Source organism: Acipenser ruthenus, chromosome 20, assembly GCF_902713425.1.
Source record: "Acipenser ruthenus chromosome 20, fAciRut3.2 maternal haplotype, whole genome shotgun sequence".
In the NCBI taxonomy this organism is placed as follows: domain Eukaryota; kingdom Metazoa; phylum Chordata; class Actinopteri; order Acipenseriformes; family Acipenseridae; genus Acipenser; species Acipenser ruthenus.
Window position 1 is genome coordinate 4,877,148 of NC_081208.1, and position 20,601 is coordinate 4,897,748.

The 20,601-nt window shown below is 37.5% G+C and overlaps 1 protein-coding gene across 4 annotated transcripts in view; it reads left to right on the forward strand.

The window, feature by feature from the left end:
* Positions 1-20,601, forward strand: part of LOC117425918 (tyrosine-protein phosphatase non-receptor type 11-like) — a 58,742-nt gene that overhangs the window by 11,153 nt on the left and 26,988 nt on the right. For 3 of the 4 annotated variants that reach the window (XM_034043234.3, XM_034043233.3, XM_034043235.3), the window contains exon 2: positions 14,696-14,818. In XM_034043234.3, the coding sequence (XP_033899125.1) occupies positions 14,696-14,818 (123 nt within the window). Of the gene's footprint in view, positions 1-2,114; positions 2,241-14,695; positions 14,819-20,601 lie in introns of those variants that run through there. The other variant, XM_058993246.1, reaches the window with a different exon arrangement.

Here is a 20,601-nt window from a genome sequence, read left to right on the forward strand (position 1 = left end):
GCTCATTGGCACATCTTAAACTGCACACATTTCTGCGAACGCACACATTTCTTATGTGAATGAATCCTCTTCGAAATGCATTTACTGTCTGCAGTTAACACTATTTTTTAAATAAACCTTCCACGCGTGGACATTCAATTTGCTCTACTTAACAAACATTTCAAATTCTGTTATACTGTATGTAATCCCTCCTAATTTTGTTTAGACATGGCTAAGCTAAGAGACAGTCGATGTGTTTGTGCCCCTGGAACAGGGCTCTTCAGAATCATTGGCTGTTGGAGTGGGCATGATGTTATATCTGTCTACATTTTTATGCATGAAGCTTGATGACAGAACTTGGCCAGTTCAATATTTCGTTGTTGAAGAGATGGCTTCCAAAGGTGCTGATAAGGTTGAAACATGGTCAACAGCGTGCCATCGTGGAAGTACTTGGTCCAAGGTGGAGAGAACCATGTGTGCCACAATATCTTAAAATGTGGTTGTTGCCCACTGTTGAATGTTCGCTAGTATCACGTGGCACACTGCATGACCAGCTTGTCCAGCTCACTGGAACATGGCAAAGGAGGCAAGCCCAAGCATTTTGTCATCCTACGGAACTATTATAATGATCTAAAGAGCGGTGGATCCAAACATGCCTCCTGGAGGGGTCATTTATTGACCTACTTCTTAGCATAATATACATACACAAAAAGACTTCTGAAAATCAGGAGGCTGTGTAGTCCAGTGGTTAAAGAAACGGGCTTGTAACCAGGAGGTCCCCGGTTCAAATCCCACCTCAGCCACTGACTCATTGTGTGACCCTGAGCAAGTCACTTAACCTCCTTGTGCTCTGTCTTTCGGGTGAAACGTAGTTGTAAATGACTCTGCAGCTGATGCGTACTTCACACACCCTAGTCTCTGTAAGTTGCCTTGGATAAAGGCGTCTGCTAAATAAACAAATAGTAATAAAATCAGTTTAATATATGGTAATTGTGCTTTTATGCTAGTATGCCTTTTACAAATACAATCAGTTTTCTTAGCTTAAGAAAAAAATGAATAATCATTATAAATTATATTTAGAAACCAAATGGTGACAGAATTCGACACGTTTAAACGAGAAGCACTGTATTAAAACGTTTGTCTAATTTTATAAGTACAGTAAGTTTCTGTTTTGTGTTAACAAGCTGTATTAGGGCTATTTTAGGCGGTAAGGGGTTTTCCACAATCAGCAACAGAATGTGCAGCACAAGCTATGTGTTACAGCATGAAAGTACAAGACTGAAAATGGGATAAGAATAAATGATGATTTGGAGCTGAGGAAGCTCATCCTAGAAATGTCACATTTGAAATGGACAGTTCCAGAATTAGCATAGACCTGTACTCTGTACTGCGTACTGTGTTTATTTCCTCAACAGTGTATCTCATGGTTGTTTTCATCATTCAGAATCCACACTTGATTTAGTGAGTTATAAATGTACCTAAAGAAATGCACAACTGGAGTTTTATGCTGCAACAGTGTTTTTGTATTCTTATTTTTGTACTGCTATTTGGGAATTTATGTTCTCAAAATGTATGTGTCTGGTACTGATTCTTAGAACTTCAACAGATTCACAGTACAAAGAAAAAACAAATCTGTAGAACCCAGATTATCTAGGAGAGTGATCCATGACCTTGAGTAAAATTCATGTCCCTTTTCACATGTAAAAGTTAGGGTTAAATATTGTTTTTATTAATTCGTTTAAAGCTTTCACCCCCGGATAAACCCCACTGGCTGTTATATCATTGTAGTTAATTTTAAAATGAAACAGCATGGGGCTGAAATTGCTAAGGCTTATCACCCTTCCCAGGGACTGTCCAGCGGTAATGTGTTCCTAACATGTACAATACATACACCAATGTTTTCTTTTTTAATTTGCTATTGCTAAGCCATGCCTGCGTTTACTTGCTCAGATAGGACACGGACTTCCTCTTCCGTCAAAGCTGAAAAAAAAAAAAAAAAAAAAAGGTAGTCTCATTCACATTAGCCTTAAAGAAGCTGCAATTGCTGAAGGACTGATTGCAGAGACAGACCTATCGGGCAGAGACACTCCTCCAAATCTGAGATTAAACTGCACCCTCCTCTCCTCTGACCCCCTCCCTCCCTCCCTCTCTGCCCTCCCTCTGCCCGGCCTTACTTGCCTAACTGTCCTGTGGTTTTAGTGGATTAACGGCTTTGAGTTTTATTCTGGCAAGGGTTGACAAGCTGTGACCAGTATGGTGAGGTAGGGAAGCTGTTTATTGCTCTCTCTGTTTCTCTCTCACACTCTCTCTCTTCAGGATTTTTTTTTATAGCAGCAACAGTTTCAATGCAGTGTTTTAATGTGTAGCTATAGTGCTGCTTAGTAGATATTATTAAATGTCATGGCTGTCTGAGCTGGATCGGTGGGCTCGTTGTGGTGCGATGTGAAACATTCACTGTGTGCTCCCGAGTTTAGTTCCAGTGGATTGACGGAAGGCTGGAGCAGACTGGTTAAAGTTTCTTCTTTGTTTTCTTTGAGATGTCACGTCCTCGTCGTAAATCCGATACGTTGGCTTGCCAGCGAAATCTTTGTAAAAGAAACAAATTAATAAATCATGTAAAGAATAAATAAACACAAGTTGTGTGACTGACGATTCACACGGCAGGACAGAAAAGACACATTGCAATTGTGGAACAGTAGTAGGGTTTGGGTTTTCACTTGGTTTTAAGTCATTTAGGTTTTGTATATCGATTTTTTTTTTTTGCATGTCTCCTGAATTTAATTTAAGATATTTTTTTATTAAGACGCTTTTATCAAAAAAACCCTGGGCCCTATTACAAAACTTTTAGAAATGTTTTAAGGATTAATTTTTTTTAAAGCCCATTTTGAATAATCCAAGCAATCCAATTTTCAACTCTTTTAGAAAGGGTTGGTTATCATTTTCCAAAGCACTGTTTAACCTGAGAGAAAGTTTACACTCTTTAAGAAACAGTCCTTAAAAAAAACAGTCTTTAAAAGAATGCTTACAGTTTTGATGAGTCCTAGTATATGTAGTAGCCTACTGTTTTTAAAATGACGTTGCACATTGAATTTGAAAGACATCCATGGCTGCCAGTATCTTGCACATGACGAAACTTTTTACCGTTTTAAACAGAGTCCTGAAGAAAAAAAAGACTGTATCTGTTGTCTTTTTCTGGGCCAAAAGTGTTGTGTTTCTGGAGAACACTTGTAAGCTTGTCAGAAATGCATGCAGTCGCACTGTTTGTTATGAACCAGTTTGTTTGCAGATATTGTTCAGGCATTGGTTTCATCTTGTAACATGTGGAAACATTTATAAGTTCGAAGACAGAGGATTCTTTATAAGTGTAAGAACCTGACTGTTCTTTTAAGTTTCTCTTACATATACAACATTCAAATAAAAAATAGAAAAAACTGTTCTGCTGGGGCTATAAATGAGGGAGGAGAAATTCGCTTCAATGCAGTGTTTTAATGTATAGCTATAGTGCTGCTTAGTAGATATTATGAAACCGCTTAGCTGTTGAAAACATCTACAACGTACATCATTTTGTTTTTGTTTTATTAATTTCATTTTAAATGTTCAAACCAGGATCAGTTTGAAGGGAAAACAGACAACAAATCACATCGAAACATTCCACTTTATCAAAACAACCACTGTGGCTGGATATTTACTTTTTTGATTCAGGCGGGTTTTTTTTTGTTTTTTTTTTTGTTATTTTCCAGATAATGAATTTCCGTGACTCAATTTGGTTCTTCTGTGTTGGCTGAGCGGGGAGGGGGGAATAATGTACTGTATGTGTGAATGTTCTGATGATATTGTGGATGAAAATGAAAGCAACTCATGATTTTAAAGAAAAATTTACAAATTGGGATAATTCAGCTAAGAACACATGTGTATCATGCACATGAATAACTGTTTGGAAACTACTGTGTAATTATAGGTTTATTGTACTACAATATTTGTATTATCACTTAGTAACTACTTAGTAATTACTGCCATTTGTATTGTATTATGGTAATTATATAGTGCTTAGAAACTTTAGTCAAAACATTAGTGTCCTTGACGTATCTAAAAATGTATTATCGAGGGCACAGCATTTTAAAGTATACTTGTTTTATGTCTTCTAATTATTTCCTAAGTAATAATTTTCAAAATCGCAGTTGTGTTATGTGCTATAACAGTACGTGACTGTACTGCTTCATTGTATAGCAACTGAAAGAGAACTTTGATGGTTCCTACTATCAAAATGGGTGATAATAGGTTGAGTTCACACGAACAGCCTGGCAAAATACGCATTAAAATAGTGTTGAGAAACCAAAAATGACTGCTGAGGATCTCAAAATACAGCACTTGTTATTGCATTTATTGCAATATCATTCAAGGTATTGTTCTGCTCTACAGTATATAGGTGCAGTATATGCTATATTGTGCTACTCTTATATCTGCAACATTTCAATAAAGTACAGCATCTTAATTTCTCACTTACTTGTCAATCTCCCAATGTCATTTATTTCCCAGTATTAAGACGGGTGAAAATCTGTTGTATAGCTGATAAATGTGATTGATTTTAATGGAATTATCAGGACCGTCTCCCCATTAACTTCCATTATATTATGGCCTGGACTTGTCAATGGTGATATTAACAGGAGTGATAATAAGCAGGATTGGCTGTTAATTACCTAATAGTTACAATAATGACACTGTAGTTGCCACATTGTTGCCACATTACAGCTTGTTCCCTGAAACTGAAACCGTTACAGTTTGCAATGCTCTACAATAAGTGGCTTTGAAACCTAAGAAAAGCCAATCACATTGTTTGCTTATTTACATCTATAAGATGCCCTTATAAAAGCTTACCATGCTGAAAGCATAGCAGCGTGTAATAAAGCATGGTAAAAGCATTGTAAAGAATAGCAAGGTATGGTAAAGCATAGTAATAAACATGATAAACTATGGTAAGTGCATATGACAATGGGAAAAGCATGGTCAAATAAAAATACTGCAGTAAACTTTTATAAGGGCGCCTTCACTAAGCAAAATAGAAAATTCAGGTCAAGTTGGACTATAAAAGCAAAGTTGATGCTTCCTTTTGAAACTGATAGAAGAGGAAACTTATATTTGCCGTTAAACTTTTGAATCTTACTCAAAGCTGTAACTTGTGATACTGCTCGGACAAACGAGTTTTGTTCATGTACGGATATTCTGTGAAAATGAAAAAATATGAAAACCTTCTTTTAATTTTGAAAAAGCTGGAAAACAAAGGTAATGTATACCTAGTGTTCCGTGTTTTCGTTTTTTATCTTTAAAAAAAAATTCCCGGAGTTTATTTTACATCTATTAAAATAGGGATAAAATCAGTAAAAAAAAAAAAAATAAAAAAAAAAAATAAATAGGTAAAGATCGGGGGTAAAAAATCTCAGTATACACACTTTTTATATGTGGAATCTGATCCGTAGCAGTTCTGGTTTCTGATTAATAATGTCCCTGGCAAGTATGATGAGCAGAATCTGTGCAAGTCGAAGCCACATTTTCCCAAGATAACTGTACTTTGCGAACGTTTGGGCAATCGCTGTGCTGATGAAAATAGTATCTACAGAAGGTATGAACATGACATCAGCACAAAACAAGCCAGGTTTATTTGCCTTAATCATAAAAAATAAAATAAAATTGACAGAACTGGGTGGTGCAAGCCATCGGAAGACGCGCCAACAAACATACTGGACAGTTCCACCAATGCGTTCCATGTAAGTTTACCAACTATAGCATCACCATTCATTTTCTTTTTAATATTCATAAACTGATTTGTGTTCTCCCCATTCCTCATCCACTAAAAATATTATATTTGCATGTAAGTATTTTAATTTATTTTTTGATCAAGCTAGTAGTTACTACGCCCAGCAATTGCCATAATAATCAGACTTTGACTGGCCAAGATAATCAGGTGATAGTGTGTTTGTGAACACAGTTGAACATTATTTGATCCTCTGACGTCTAAACACCTGCTGTATCCTAGGATACAGTGTAGGGCTGCTTATTACAATGTCGGAGTCAAAATAAAACAGCATTTTAATCAAATTATTGTGTATTTCCTAGAAAATAGTGCCGGGATAATATTGAATAATAGACAAAAATCGGGTATAAATCAGTAAAAACCGACTTCCTAAAAAAAAAAAAAAAAAAAAAATAAGGTAATTTTTTCAGTAGAATTCTGAATAAACCAGAAATGAGAAACACTATGTATACCATATTACAGTACAGAAATGTCTCTCAGGAGTCAAATAAACTTGGTACCACATAGAATTACCTATTAAAGAACCCTTTTTTTATATACAGTCATTTATAGATTCTGTTTTATGAACGAATACGAGCATGATCGTTTTTGCCATCGAATGCTTTCCCAGCAGTATTTCTTCAATTGTTTGTAGATTTTTGATGAAATGGAATATATACAAAACTTTATAGATGTAGTTGATTTTTAAAACTTTGGAGTACAGAGACCCCTGCATTAATAAGATCTATTAGCCTGTACATAGTATTTGCACCAAGCTAGTCTGTCATGTGTAAACAGTGGGATTTGGATGATTAAAGCAAGATGTTCATGTGTCTTATCAAAGTAACTAGCTTTTTTTTTTTTGTCCAGCTTGTAAAAGAAATCCCTATTGTTCTTGCTTTCAAGGAAGCAGTAAATTATTCATTTTCTTTCAAACACTATGTATATATGTAACTACAAAGATAAAAAAGTGGAGATTGCTTTGCTTAAGTCTTTGTTTTTGATGGACCAAGAAGAAAAAAGAGCATGGTAGAATATTATGTAGCAGTGTCTGTAATTATTTACACAGCCAATGAATCAATTAAGAGGAGTTTTAAAAGGCTTTCTGAATTGGCTAGCAGGGAGTCTGGGCAGATATCTGCTCCAGATACAAGAGTACTGTGTGATCTGCAATGGGGTACATACGAATGGTAGCAGGTCACCTCCTTCTGAGATCTCCAATGCTTGAATTTGAAACAACTTTCTTAAGTAACCGTACAAGAGTAACATGTATTGGCATAGGTACAGAAAGACGGTCCAGCTGAGAGAATTCAAATACTGAGTTTAAGATTTGAATAAGCCCTAACACAAACCCTAACCTTAATTAGAGTTAGGGCAGCAGCTAAGAGAATGTTTCATGCGTTTGAAAGCATGTAGTACAGGTTTACATGGGTCTTTCTGATTTATTTAGGAGTGCAGACAAATGATAGACTAGAACTGTACAATAATGGGGTTTTCTTGGACCAGTTTAGCTCTTCAACCAGAAACAAGTCTCCTGAACCAGCATGGCCAGATAGAAACCAGCAAACCACCAGTTCTGACCAGTGATGGTCATTGCTGCAATTTCCCATGAGGAATGCTTACTTAAGCCACGCTAAATGAAGCGTTGCCCATTTCTGTCTACTTAACTGCGGTGAGTTTCATTTGAAATACCTCTCTCTGATATTCCACATGACCGTGTACACTCAGTATCTCCCTTCTTTGAAGCAGCTGTCGTTGCTACGCCCATAAAATCCCCAAACTAGAGGACACATTAGGCTGCTAATTAGGCTCTGAGAGGGTGTATTAATAATGCAGTTATTCCAGCTAAATATATATTTTCCAAACACCCAAAGTACATTTCTGTTTTAAAATGTACAGAAGAAAACGTAATCTCAGAACTATCACCACCGTAAATAAAAAGCTGGACGAAATTGTAGCAAAGAAATTGAAAGAAAAAAACATATATAAAAAAAAAAGAGAGTTGTGTGCTTGTTAAACAAATTCAATCCTGACTGTACCTGCTTCTACCAAAAACTGTAGCATGTTCTTGCACTCTTTTTTAAACCCATTAACATCCTTCAATGAGATACAGTAATTCAAATCTAAATCACTAGAGCCTGCTTGTGTGGATCTCAATGAGCCATACATAACTCTAGAGCTGTCGGGAGCGCTGCTATTACAGTACTTGTTATTTTGAAACGCGTGCGTTACAGTCAAATCACTTGATTCACTTTTATTTTCTAATCTGCTGTGTTGTAGCGATGTGATGCCGAAGGGCATGGATCTTACTGCTAGGGATCCCTAAAAGAGAATTCTAATTCCAGATATAACTGTGTAGAGAAGTTTGGTTTGTTCTATTATTAGCACAGGTTATGACTGCACTAGGTTGCCCCAGTAATGCCAGGGTGTGCTTTCCAGGTGATGTTTTAAAGGGTTCTCATTTATATTAGCTGACCACGATATGACCACTTTATGAAGTTTGCCATGCAAGTGTTCTCCCAACATTCTGATTTGTCATTTTGGCACTGCACATCAAGCTGTGGTTGAGAAAAACATCATAATAGGCATATGCAAGGTAAGCAGTATTGAGTAACCAAACCTATTAAAAGCTCTGACAAACATTTTAGCATGAAGGGTATTTTCTGTCAAAGCGATTGTCTTAAGATTGCTTTTTAGTACTTCTTTAGTACTTTTATAAAATTCTGAATAAAATGCTTATATAGAGCAACACTTTGTTGAATATATAATAATCTTAAAACATGCACAATACATTATCAACATGATGATCGAGGTAGGCATCTGGAATAGGGTACCTCGTGAAAAATAACACGGTGCCCGGGTATTACTTTAGGGCATTTTAAAGCTCATGTCCGATAACCTTCTTTTTCTCTCAAGGTCTCTTAAGTTGTCTTGCTTTCACAGTACAAGAACAGAAACTTAAATGCTGAAAGCTGACAACTCCACTATCACATTCTGTTAAACAGTTCATAATTCCTAACCGGTTGGGACAAAGAGATCCAGAGAAACTCCATGTTAAAGCTGGCTGTGTCTCTGTTTTACTCCAGTTATCTGGGGGTGGGCTTCTGCTCACTGTTGCAGATGTCTTTATTCCCTTATTTTTCTATTGAAATTTACTGTATAAATACCATAATGTCATATCCCCATCTGAAATGTGATCAATGCTCCAATTCTTCTTTTTTTTTTTAGTTGGTGGTTTTAGCTCTTCATATCATTTCTACAGTACATCACTCATTTTGTTTAGAAATTCAACTTTTTTGCAGGCTTTCCAGGGTTAGAAACTAACAAAATTGTGGTACTAGTCCTAAGGACTAGTACCTTTTGAAACTTGCTTGTCCTTCTGTAAACTTACTAGTCCTTATGTGAAGTTCTAAAATATTTAAACTCATCCTCATCAGTTTTAATTCGCTTTGGGCGAACGGGCGAGCGTTAGTTTCTAACCCTGCTTTCCCTACGTATGTGCAACGCGCTTAATCTGTTGAGTAATCGGCAATAATCTTCCTCGGAGAGCTGTCTGGAGACATTAATCTTTCAGATGAAATTAATAATGTTGTATTACGGGGTCAGTTATAGTGTAGCAATGGTCCTGGCCAGATGTTTCACATGGGATTGTGGGGTATGCCTGTAATGCCGTTGACTTTGACCCCTCTTTTTTTTCTACCCAATTTCCTGTTCCATTATGCAACACCCTGTACAATTCCTCCAGCAACGACCTGGGAGCCCCTGACAGTTCTGCTAGGGTTTGCTGTATATGTTTACTTTTTAAAGGAATAATTTAAAGTTCATTACATTTTAACACAAGTTCCGCAGCACAGAAAGGCTTGAAACATATCTTCCTCTTAAGGCTTCGGCAGCTTACTTCAGAGTTCAGCCGTATCAAAAGCACATTTAATAATGAATTACTACGCATATACCGTAAATGGTTGTTTTAATGAGCCTGCTAGATGTGATTGCCAGCAGTCACTCATACAAGCCAATGAATACTGATTCTCTTGTAGTCTGATGCGAAGTGGAATTTTGTTTCACTAAAACCCCAAGCAGTTGTCACGTAAAGTGTACGAGGATCTCTTTCCTCCCCACTTTAAAAACTCAGTTATAGCATTCAAAAACCATAAAATAAACATGGGCCATTTACGGTATCTTCATACTAGATGTGTTCACCCATACCGTAAATAATTATTCACTTTGCTCTTAATACAACAATGCTACTGACGTCCATGCACGGGGATATGGACGCCATGACTCATCTCTATTGAAACTGAAGCTTTTGCTACATTTTTCCCCCATTAGTTGAATCAGACTTACAGGAACAAGAATTCTGTACCGTTACCAGAACTGTGGGCACGGTCCCCTTTTAAAATGTTCTGACTACCGTCTCCTTTAACAGAAAAAAACAGGGTTAGAGTTAGGGTTAGATAATACACTTATGCTAGTTCTGAAATCCAGTACCAAGTGCAGGACTAGTGTGAGCTCCTAATCTTGAACCCCTGATTTTTTTTTTTTAAACGTCATACACCACGTCTTGACCTATAAAGCGGGGTCTGACTCACTGAGGGTTTCTGGGGGGCAGTTTGGATTTAGGCGTTTCTTACGTTTGTTTTTTTCTTTCTGAAAGGCCAGTGGAACTTGGGTATACTCCTCGTCTGGCAGCTGTACATCAAACAATGGTGTTCTTTAGTCATATCTTTCAGTGAGTCACATGTTTAACCCAGAATCTATCTGTTTTGGGACTGCTTTACTTTTTCAAATCTAATTTGCATAGTTACTGTTTTAATAATTTATTTTGCTAGGAACGAGGGGACAAACTTTTTTTTTTTTTAAGATTTCAATTTCGTTTAAGTGGCTCATTGTTTCCGCCGATTTGAGTCACGTTTCCTGGAACAAAAAAGAGTAGAAACAGGTGTAAAAACAGCTTTCCTTTTTTCCAGAAGTAATGCTTTAAAGTTTAAAACAACAAAAACAATTAAGCCTTTTCAGACAGTGCCTTGTTCCGCCTAGAAGCATCTTATGGGAAACGGCACATGTCTAGATTGACAATGAACTGGTTGTGTAGGGACATCTTTTCAAACTGAGTGCTGACTGATGAAAGCGCACTCTGTCTCAGGTTAATAAAGATGTCTTCCAATAAAATACAGGGCCGGTACTTCCCTTATAAAAGTTTTCCATTGTACAGTAAAAGCATAGCAAAGTGTAATAACGCATAGTGAAAGCAGAGCATTGTAAATATGCAAAGCATAATATAAATAAATACATGATAAACTATGGTAAATGCATAGCACTACATAACCATGGAGAAAGCACGGGGAAAGTGCAAAATTACCATGCAAGTTTACTGTGGTAAACTTTTACAAGGGCATTATTGGACCAGTCCTGTCAAATTAAAGGGTAATGGATTTTTACACACAAATTATGACTTTTCTATAACTTGTCTGGTTTAATACAGTCTTCATGTTTGCTTGTTTAGTGCTCAAACGAACACGTTCAAAACTTCTTTCAAATTTTAAAAGAATATTGGAACATTCTTTCATTTTAAATTATCTGGAAAACAAAATCTCCATAATGTTACAGCAAAATAATCCCTATACCCCATTTACAGTAAACTTTATAAATTCTGCTATATGAATGGTCAGTAGTTTGCCACTTTGTGCATTGCAAGCAGTGTTTCTTTGAATATTAAAATATTTGTCCAATAGGGCTAGTTTATTTGTTTTAACTCTAAAAGTCCCTTTTATATTAAAACATGTTAGCTGCTACTGTACATCCGTCAAAAATGCTCCAGCTACTTGCAGCAGTGAGGCTATAAAGGACGATCCATTTTTGAAAGTGCATGTACAGTACTTTTGAAACTGTAAAAATGCTTTTGCAGTCAATATGACACATTGCCATAAACAGCACACAATAATTATATTGTAAATAGCATTGATTTACAAGGCATTCATATGATTTTGGCACAGCGATTTATATCTGACTTGTACAAGGCCACATCATGGTAATGACATTTTAATTTTACCACACGTTTTCAAAGACTGTAACCACTTAATAATGTGACATGGGGTTGGCTTCTCAACTCCTGCAATGTATCAATTCACATTTTTGTAATAGATTAGTTTCATACAGACATTTGCTTTATTCTGCAGGATGTTTAATTGTAGAAGTAGACATTTTAATGTTTGCATATCATGTTAAAGAAAAGTAAAACAATGCAAGTTATTTGTCAGAACTGTATGCAGTGTCATGTGCATAGATTTACAGTCACAAATTGAAACAGCATATTAAACATTATTAAAGTCAGTATTTTGTTGTGTTGTGCAATGGACCCAACAGAATTGGATGCCTTGTGGCATCAATATTAAAATATATTACATCAGAATACAAGGCTAGACGAGGTAAAACCATAATCTCAGAGATGGGGAAAGAGAAAAATCCTCCATTTGGCGATGCTGAGCAGGGTCACTGGGCTAAGCAGATTTGTAGAACACTAATATATTCCACATATGATGTCATGGAAATAGACAACCTTGAGTTGGATAATGATTAAGTATTTAGAATAAGAGATTATATTTAAACCTTTCTAAAATCACAATGCAATATCAATAAAACATCTTTACTGTAGCAAAATTGTATGATCTAAATTTAAAATCTAAAGCTGGTCTAAATTTGTATCCGTACTGATACTGGTAACACACAGCTGTTTCATTTTTTGTGTGCCCTAGAAAAACGTACGACTTTTATTATTTAATTAACATCTGAATCTGCCTTGTGTAAGGTTTAAGTAAAACATTATTGAACAATTAAAAAAATAGCCAAGTAATATTTAAAAAAAGAATATTGTTTGAGAAATGTTTCTCAAACTTTCTCGATGCCATCAGTCATTGAAATACTTCTCGTCAAAACGCTTGTCAAATAATTATGTGCTGTAAGTATTACTACACATGCAGTGCTACCATTAACTGTTTTTATAGTGAGGAATGAAACGGTTAACAATAAACGTTCATTTTGGCTAACTGAACCCAGCTTAACGTACAGCTCACTCATTCCATAAAACAGTAGCAAAACTAGCAAATAACGTTCTACTAAAGTTTGTTAATAGATGCAATACACACATTCCTGGAGGTAGCACAACAACGACTATCTGTAATGTTACTCGGTCAATACAGTATATAGTAACTTCAATGGACACACAGTTTATTTTTGGTACTGCAAATAATAAGTATCATAATCAACTATGAATCTCTGCTACTGGAACTTTAAATGGTTGAAAATAAATGCAGTGTTTTGAGCCCAGTTTGCACTCGTTCAACTTGTAAGCTGTGTTTGTACAAGGAGTATGTTGGTGATTTGCAGAGCAGTAAGAGGTTGTCCTCTGCTTCACTTATCAGCTAGATTGATAAGAGGGAGTGTGTGTTTCTGGTGCAGCTTCAAACTGGTATCTTGAGGCCTGCAGATCCAGCCCTCGTATACAAGACGTTTGAGAAGTATAAATATGTTCAGCCTTATCTCGGAAGCAGAAATTGGAAACATGTCCTACTGGTGCAGATAGCAAGAGTTATTAATTGTATAACAATGGCCTTGGGACTTTGACCTCTGAAATATGAATTATGACTTTGTGACGTCATCTTAAATGAATTATGACTTTTTGGACGGGCCCAGATTCCATTTTAGTACTACCCATATATCATGTTGAGTGCATGTAACCTTATAAAGCTGTAAATAACAGTTTGCTGTACGTTTTAGGGCTAGCCTACTGTATGTCTGCCAAAAACTGAATTAACAGTTTGCAATAATCTTTCTTAAATTTCAAAAGGTCATGCATACCTGTGGAGGAAAAAGAACCCTGGGACTATCATCACACAGTTTGTATTGTCTAAATTTCAATAGATTGTTGATCAGTATAGTTCTCTCACTGTTGTGATGTTTCAGTGATGTGGTTTTGGGGTGGCTTCATGTACAGATGATGAAGCCTATCATTCATCCTCCAGCTTGACCCCTGACCTGTGTGTTTCAGCCGGGCCCTCTCAGCCCACTCCGTAGCGTGATGTCGGTGGCATGAAGTAGAACATTAGAAACCAGGAGATGGAAAATCTGGTTAGCCACAGCCGTGCTGTGAGAACGCGCAGAGCGACCCCATGGTTTATCTGTGCTGCCTCTTTGTGCTTGAACTGACGAAATGTGGTTAATTTTCACATAAAACAGATACTCATCAGCGTGACTGTTATCCGGCATTGTGTTATTTATACATTGTGTGTCTTGTATTGCCTTCTGAACAGCATTTTTGGATAATTCCCTTGAAATTCTCTTTTTTTTTGTTAGAACTATACCAACCCTGTTTTTGGCTTTATTTCAAATAGAGTTGGAATGGAATAGGCTTGTGCCATGGGGGGCAAATGTACATATGTTTGTACTAAACTACAAACATTTTCTGCTCGTCATCCTCCAGTTCAAAATGGCAGATACACTCTCCAGTAGGGATGGAAATAAGACTCCCATTGCCTAGCACCCATTCCAGTGTGTATAGGCACAGTAACAAGCCCAGGTGTGTCTTATTAAACTCGTAGTAAAACCAGGAATGGATCAAACTGCTATGCACTGGGAGTCTTGTTTCCACCCACGTCCATGGTCGGAGAGATGCTTATTAGAAATGTAAAGCAACATTTATACCTCCAGTATAAAGAGTGTGAGTAAGTTCCTTCAGTAGACGCAACGCATTTTGGATATAACTTTTTTATACAGAATTGATATATGCTAGATTTTTTTCTTCTTCTTTTCATTCCTTTTAAAATGCAAGTGAATGAAAACTGAGGCCAGCTGAAGCCAGATGGTTGGTCGATGAGCAGGCACGGCTGTTCTTCTGGGGCTGTTTGTTTAAAGCGTTCTTTGTCTTTTGTGCAGGTGGTTTCACCCCAACATCACCGGGATTGAGGCTGAACAGCTGCTCTTGACCAGAGGAGTTCACGGGAGCTTCCTTGCCCGGCCAAGCAAAAGTAACCCTGGAGACTTCACTCTCTCTGTGAGGTAAAAAACAACACCCTGTTCCAGCCTCATGTTTAACCCCCACAAATGTGTTCCCTTTTTTGAGGGATTGGGGTCATTTCCATGGAGTCATGAACTGCAGAAGGCTCTATCACAGGGCTTCCTAAACCCTGGCTTCAGGACCCCAGTGTCTACTGGATTTCATTTCAACTGAGCTCTTAATTACTTAACTAAACCCTTAATTGAACTAATAGCTTAATTAGATCATTTTAATTGTTTTCAGCTCTTAAACAGTTGGAGATATCAAGTTAAATATAACATTTTATAAGTGACTTGAAATCTGCAGGTTTTTAGGAGCTGAAGACAATTAAAAAAGTCTGATTGAAGCAAATTGGTAGTTCAACCTAAGGGTTTAGTTAAGTAATTAGGAGCTCAGCTGGAACAAAAAACAGAAGACACTGGGGCCCCGAGGACGGGGTTTGGGAAGTCCTGTTCTAGCATGCGATTCCAAAGAGATGCAGTGGTTGTCTTTAGGTGTTGGATTGACAGCCACTACTGGGCAGTCTGCATCGGTCAAACCCAGCTCAAAAGTCACCCATCTCTTCCACAAACTAATTATCGGGGACTTTCCTGAGTGTTGTAGGCTGAAGTGTGAAGAATGTGGGTGTGGTATCACTGTTCTGTCTGACCAGTTTCTGGTGTGACTAAACCATTCACTGCTCACCAAGCTGCCCGCCCCCAGCCGCTTACAGTAGGAACGATTCAAACAAGAGGCTATATCTGGGACTCTGAAACTGCTTCACCCTCTGTTCTCCCAAGAAATAGAGATTAGCGACTGCACTTAAGCTGTGACTATGTTGTAGAAGGAGAAGCAGTAAGTCTTCTAAGTGGATACAGTCTGGGCAGGGTTAAGGTTGTTACTGTACACTATCAAGGGAAGACGGTTGTCTCTAAGTACACTTGTTAATCCTCTGGTACTAGCTTTGCACTTTCCTTTTATTAGGTGCTGGATTTCCATTTTAAATCGGTTATGAGCTGATTCAGCTCCGAGTCTTTACCCGAGTCAGCCATTCTGTGGCGGGCTATGCTGTGAATCAACAGGAGCCTTTGTGAAGTCTGTTTATCCAAACTTCTGTCCTGTTATCGCAGGGTAACAGGGATTGCAATGCCAGTGAATGTGACTGGCAGTTCACTTAGTCATATAATATACTGTACGATCTTCTTTGGTTTATTGTTGCATTTGGGGTTATCGGACTCATGAATTGGAAGCCCAATCGTGTGACCCAAGTCAACAGCAGTACTGTTTGAGAGAATCTGAGACCCGGTTCTACTGTTTCTGAATCAGTACCCTAAGTTTTAAGAATCTCTTTAAGGCTTTCATTAAGTAGTTAACCCCCACATGAGTAAAACACAGTGACGGTTATGAATATGCAAAACATATTTCTTACATCAAACACCTCTTGATTAGTTCATCTTGATCTAGAAAAATAACCAAGAAAAACAATCTCAAATATCAACAGGTATGTGGAAAATGTTTTGAAATTAGCACTGGGTTTTCGTTTTCTCTGATGGGGGGGAAAAAGTGAATTAGTGATTTGTGGGTTTGTGCGGTTTCGCAAAAGATGCGTATCATAAACGGCACAGGACGTCCAATCCCTTTATCATTTTCCATTCTGAAATATCTGATGAAGATATGCAATGCAGCAGTTAATGTGCTCATCTACTGTATGCGCGGGTTAATGTCGCATGGTCAGCGACTATTGTGCAGTTTTTAGAAAGATGGTCCAGCCGCATTTGGTATGATTCTTTTGATGGCTCAAACAGGTCTGGCTGGTTTTATATGTGTGTGTTAAAAAGAAATTATATCAGTTATTTATTGAAGTTTATTTATTTATTTATTTTTAAATAAACATTCCTTTATTTGTTTCTTGAAATCCATAACAAATGCACATCATTACACATTAGTCAAAATTATGAAAACTTGGATTTTGTTAAAAACGTCACTATTTCTGTTGATTGCTTACAAGCAGTACTAAATGTTTTGCCAGTATGACACTCTCTTTGAGTTGGGAATGCCAGTTTTTGTAACATTTTTAATTTTTTTTTAATGCCAAAGAGGTTCCTTCTTTTCAATGCTTTTACTTCTTATCATTAAAACTCCTTTTGGAAGTCCAGCATTCTAATACTCCCCATTAAAGCAACCGTCTGTGCCAAATGATAAGGACTTATGGAGCAGCCAGATTACTGTAAGTAGGGACTTTTTTAGGATTTATTAATATCTATATGAGACTGCATAAGTAACCCATACTTTAGTACAGGGATTATTATTACATTGAAACTGAATAACACCCATTGTAAAACCCCATAATTCCGTACCTAGTTGATCACATTTTTTACTTCAGTTCTGTAAAAAGATGTGTTGGCATACAGCCAGTACTCTTTTTGACAATCACTCAATTTTCCAATGTAGCTACGCCTCTATGTATAGTTGTATGTAACCTCTTTAGATAAATGCAGAATACTTATTTTCTTGTGAGCCCATGTCCACACTATGCTAATGGTTGAAACTGTCACACAGGAAAAAAAAAAAAACACTTCAATGGAAAACATTGTCACGAGAACTGCCTGTACACAAGTTGTCTGAAGTTAGAAATGCAACCAATGTTAGGTCAATGTTTCCATGTATGTGAAATCACAAAAGCAGAACAGTCATAGACTCTTAGCAACTGTCTTCTCTTTCTGTAGGTATCAGTAGACTTAAATACACACTGCATCCTGTGATCACAGGATATAGACTGCACAAAAACAGCACTGAAAGCAGCCCTGTAAAATAGCCTCTTGCAGTGGAAAAGTCTTGTAGCCCTTTTTAGTTGCATCATAAACAGAACTTTAACTGGAAAGCCAATGATAATCTACGTGCATGACATACCAAATTAGGGATCGCTGTGCTGTGTGTTTAAAATTGTGTACGAACATGACTCGCTTGGACCTTTTATCAATTGTAGTTTATTCCATGATTCAGAATTTAAAAAAAAAAGGTTTTAATGATCAGCAATGTTGCGTGAGAAATCTTGGTATAATAAGCTGGCGAGGAATATTTATACAGTACAGGGTGTGGGCACTATAATAAAAATAAGCAGCCACACCCTCATTCCTTGATGAAAATCTATCCTACATACTTTAAAGTTTTAATGTTTAGAGTCTGAGAGGAAAGGAAACCTTCAACACATGTATTGTACCGAATTGGCTTGCCAGATCTAAAATAGACAGTAATTTGCGTTCCTTTGTGTATCCCTCCAACTCCTCCATCTCTGCCATTGCATCTACCTCTAGTCTAACTTCTGTTCTTGTGGGGGATGCCCAATTGAATCATGGCAACACACTTTAAAGGCAAAACATGTCTGTATGAGAACGTACCTCCAAATTCTTACCAATAAATCCATTCAATGTATTTATGTTGTCCATAACGGAGTAGGTTGTCAGTTTGAGCTGTTTTGCGCTGCCTGCGCTTTTTAAGGAGGAGAGCACCACAGAGGAGAATGTTTTATTGAGTGATGCCTGACATCTATCAGGGCAGGGAAGGACTGAGTAGTATTTGGAATGCTTTGTGTGTTCTGGGGACGGGATGGGTGGAGCTGATGGAATCTGGCGTGGCTGTCCCTTGGAATGACATAAGAGACGCAGGCAGTCGGAGTATGACAGGAGCTGTTCAGATTTAGTAGCTCATCACACTCGCCTTGATATTCGCTTTCATGCTGGCACTAACGTAATGGTGTCACAGGCAGATTTCTCTGTGTAACCCCACACCCATCCACCCACCCACTCTAGACTTATATCAGAAGAGGGATCAAAATCTGGGATCATGCATTTCAGCCTTGATGGAACTTGTGACATCACCGTATTTTTTTAACCGCAGGGTGGCGGGGTCTTTTCAGCGGCTACTAAGACATGCTTCAGCCAGTCGAGGATCCAAGTTCATCCTGGACGCGGCTTTAAATAAGTTGTTGTTTATTTGTTTGTTTGCAGTTGGCAATTCCTGGAAAACATTTTGTGCAATCATTAGTTAATTATAGAAATGTGTGGACAAATTGTCAAATTTCCAATGAATGAAGAAAGCCATGCCTCCAATGAAGTAAAAATGATATCTGTACTAATGCTTTGAGGACAGTCCTTTTAAACTACAGTGTCCTGATATGTTCACAAATACACCTACACTACAATTGAAATGCAGTGCCTGTTTATGTTTGTAACTGGTTTTCCGTTTCCGTTACGATTTTGTTGTGGATATTTGCAATCGTCTGTCTTTCTTTTAAGTTGTGGAAGGGGACAGTTGGGTGTTGTGTCGCTTGCCTAGCAAGAGGCTTAGTCCCGTTTGAACATTTAGCAAACCTGACGGCGAGATTTTCATCAACTATAATTGAAAACCTGTTGAAGGGAAATGTTATTACAGTCTACACCACTTGACTTTATTTTTCAAATAACCTGACATGACAAAAAAAATCTCTAAAACGCAGAAGTGCTGACATGACAAATAGGCCTGTCTTGAACATGAAAACTAGTACAAGGTATAACTAGTGTTCCACGTTTTCGGTTTTTATCTTAAAAAATTAAATAAATAAATAAATCAATCTGGGAATTTTTCAGAGTTTATTTTACATATATTAAAATAGGGGTCAAATCGTATTTTTTTTTTTTTTTTTTTAATTTAATCATCGGTAAAAATCAGGGGGGAAAAAATCTCAGAATACACACTTTGAAATGTTATAGTATTGTTTTCCAAAAAGACATTAAGTGGGGTGGAAATCAGTTGTATGGCAGTTGAATTTGATTGATATTATCCAGAGTGCAATAATAACAAACTGATATCATCAATAGTATGTCTTCATTGACTCCCATTATATTCTGGTCAGGACATATCACTGTGGTATAATAAGAGGAGGTTGACATTAACAAGAGTGATGTAAGGCGGTTTTGTTTATCTTATGCGTCCTATTTGTAAGCAATATATTTAAAATCCATGACCAGTATAAACAACCAATACACATCTATTGATTATCTCTTTCCTTTATATAAGGCCAGGAGAGCAGCTAGGGTAGAATACTGCCCCAGTTACTTAGCAGTGGGAGTGGCGCCGGTATATTCTAGCCTGTTAAGAGAGCTGTGGATGGATTTTTTTTTTTTTTTTTTTTTTAAGGCTTAGCAGGTTTACCCCAGAGTCAGACCCGAAGATTAACCCCTGTGACAGCTTGGGGCAGGTGTCAGGGACTGGAGAGTGTGGGCAGGCAGGGTTTGCTTGCATCTCTATAAGGCCTGGTGCTAATGAAATTAGGCCCAGACAGTCAGGTGATGACAGCAAGGGATATCTGTATTTTAAAGAGATGGTTTAGCTTTTCAGGAAAGGGTTTCCAGGAACAGCGATCCGTCCATGATATCGGAGGTCCCCTCAAAGCCTATTAGACATTAAATCACGCTGACAGGTTGAAAGCTGCCAGTATTGCACAGTCGCATACTCCTCGGCATGTGACCTGTGACTCAAAAGGCGAGCCTTCCTCTTCTTCCATGGCCTGATTAATTTATAGATAATTAGTCTGCACCGGCTAGCCTTGGAAATAGTTTCAACAGATGTTTGTTTTATTTTTAAAGAGTGTAATAAACAGCCCCACTCCATGCTCTCTGTACCCAAAGAAAACGACACCCAACAAAATGTAATATTTTTCACTGACACACAATTTGCAATTCTCGCAAGTCCGGCATCATAGGCAAGCTCTTATATTATGCAGAATAGGATGTTTTCTGTTAAATGGGGTGTCCAGACCCTGTTGTCT